Below are 2,046 nucleotides of genomic sequence, written 5' to 3'. Positions count from 1 at the left end.
GCAATTCTTGTGAGGACACCAACGGCTGGGGAAGCGGATTCTTGGGGGCGCCGGCGGAAGAGTTTTGCCCCCACGACGTGCCATTTTTGGTCCGGCGATTGTCCTGGAGGGGCTCCAACGGCTGGAGATGCCCTTAACCATGTCACCGGTGCAGTGGGTGCACATATCCATCTGGTGCACCGGATTTTTGTTCCGTGAGCAGAGAGGGTGTTCGCCCAAGGTGCGGGCATGCATGTCGGTGCGAGAGCTAGCCGGACGCAAAACACGGCAAGTCGGTTGTAATAAGAGATCCTCAATTTCCAACGTCACCGCGGCAGCCGGCAACAGAAAGGCAGGCGCAGATCCACCTCCACGGGATAATCATTACGGAGACACGCATTGCCTGCTAGTGCGAGGGGCCAGCCAGTGGGGTCGGGTCGACCGAACCAACATCCGGGACACGAGGAAAGAAATCCTAGCCATTCTTCACTGACACCCGGGGCCAAGGTCTCGTCCGACCTATAGTTGCCATCTCAACCAAGGACGCCGCGGAGGGGAGATAAATTGAACATGCCTTTTTGTTAGACAAGAGGAAGATCGAAGTAATTAAAAGTGGGATAGATAAGCCAGAGAAATGGTCGGAAGACAATCGTGTCTTGCATGTCCAAAAGATTCTCGCGTGGTTGTTAGAACCAACCACCTCGCCTCACCATCGCCAGGTTTTTCGACTGCCATGGGGAGGAGCATAAAGCCAGCCATAAAACCCCCCAAACCCCTCGCCATTGTCACGCCCGGTCACCACCACACAGAGCAGCAGCGGCGAGCGCTTGGTCGTGTTGGGTCGGGGGCTGTGAGAGAGAATGGACGCGCAGGCCGCCGTGACACGTGACGCCGTCGGCCTCGACGACCCGCTCGTCGCCCTCACCCTCGGATCCATCTACGCCGCCGCCCCGACCCCGCCGCCCAAGCCGCGGCGCCCCTCTCCTCCGACCCCTCCACCTTCCAAGCCGGCGTCCGCCACCCGCCGCCGCCTCAATGCCTCCGCCCCCGGCCAGCGCCGCCGCGCGAGCAACGAGCCGCCTTCCGACGACGACGCCGCCGCCGCGGACGGGGCGCCGCCCCCGTTCCCGTGGGCCACGGAGCGGCCCGCGCGGCACGACACCCTGGACAGCCTGCTGCGCCGGGGCGTCACGACCGTCGAGGGCGAGGGCCGGTGCAAGCGCTGCAGCGGCACGGCGACCGTGGCGTACGAGCTGGCGCCCAAGTTCAGGGAGGTGCGCGAGTTCGTCGTCGCCAACCGGCACTCGTTCGACGACCGCGCCCCGGACGCGTGGATGTACCCGGTGCTGCCCGACTGCGCGGCGTGCGGGGAGAAGCGATGCATGTGGCCGTGGATCGCCGAGGACAAGGGCGAGATCAACTGGCTGTTCCTCCTGCTGGGCCAGATGCTGGGCTGCTGCACGCTGGAGCAGCTCAAGTACTTCTGCAAGAACACCGGCCGCCACCGGACCGGCGCCAAGAACCGGGTCCTCTACTACGCCTTCCTGGAGATGTGCAGGCAGCTCGAGCCGCGCGGGCCGTTCGATGACACCGTCGCCGACGGCAACGGGTTCCTGCACTCGTGATCTACCGGCCCCTGCGCGCAGATGGATTTTTTATGTCATGTGGTGTGTCGATCTGGTAATTTCTAGGGATGACGAGGAAAGAACAACTTCTCTAGATTTAATCTAGTTATATGTTATTGGATCGTTATGATTATTATTTATCATGAGTTTTGATGAAAATGATTAATCATGTTCTTGCACTCAACATGTAATACATTACTACATTATCTGTAGTGTCTTCATGCAAGTGACTCTATTGCCGAGATATTTTTCTTGTACCATTTATTTATTTACAATATTATATTATTTACCGGTTAATTTGGCTCTTGTATTGGAGAAGGAAACTCACTTGGCATTCTTGGCTAGGATTGGCAGTGTTTAGCATGGAGATCAATTAATTTATATTGCAAGATTGTGCTCCATTGAACTATAGGGCACACTAGAATGCTAGACCAACAAGCGT

The 2,046-nt window shown here is 58.0% G+C and overlaps 1 protein-coding gene across 1 annotated transcript; it reads left to right on the top strand.

Moving 5' to 3' along the window:
- The first annotated feature begins 839 nt into the window (after positions 1–839).
- Positions 840–1,805, top strand: LOC119271700. Its single transcript, XM_037553424.1, has one exon. It carries the CDS (start codon positions 840–842, stop codon positions 1,602–1,604), a length of 765 nt encoding a protein of 254 aa, XP_037409321.1. The 3' UTR covers positions 1,605–1,805.
- Positions 1,806–2,046: the final 241 nt, after the last annotated feature.

The sequence above is a fragment of the Triticum dicoccoides genome, chromosome 3A (genome assembly GCF_002162155.2).
Source record: "Triticum dicoccoides isolate Atlit2015 ecotype Zavitan chromosome 3A, WEW_v2.0, whole genome shotgun sequence".
NCBI classification, from domain to species: Eukaryota; Viridiplantae; Streptophyta; class Magnoliopsida; order Poales; family Poaceae; genus Triticum; species Triticum dicoccoides.
Note: the sequence above shows the minus strand (reverse complement) of the source record. Positions and strands in the feature narration are given on the sequence as shown.

What these genes read in the sequence shown, in the direction of transcription:
- LOC119271700 (XM_037553424.1), top strand. Translation starts at nt 840, where the DNA reads ATGGACGCGCAGGCCGCCGTGACACGTGACGCCGTCGGCCTCGACGAC.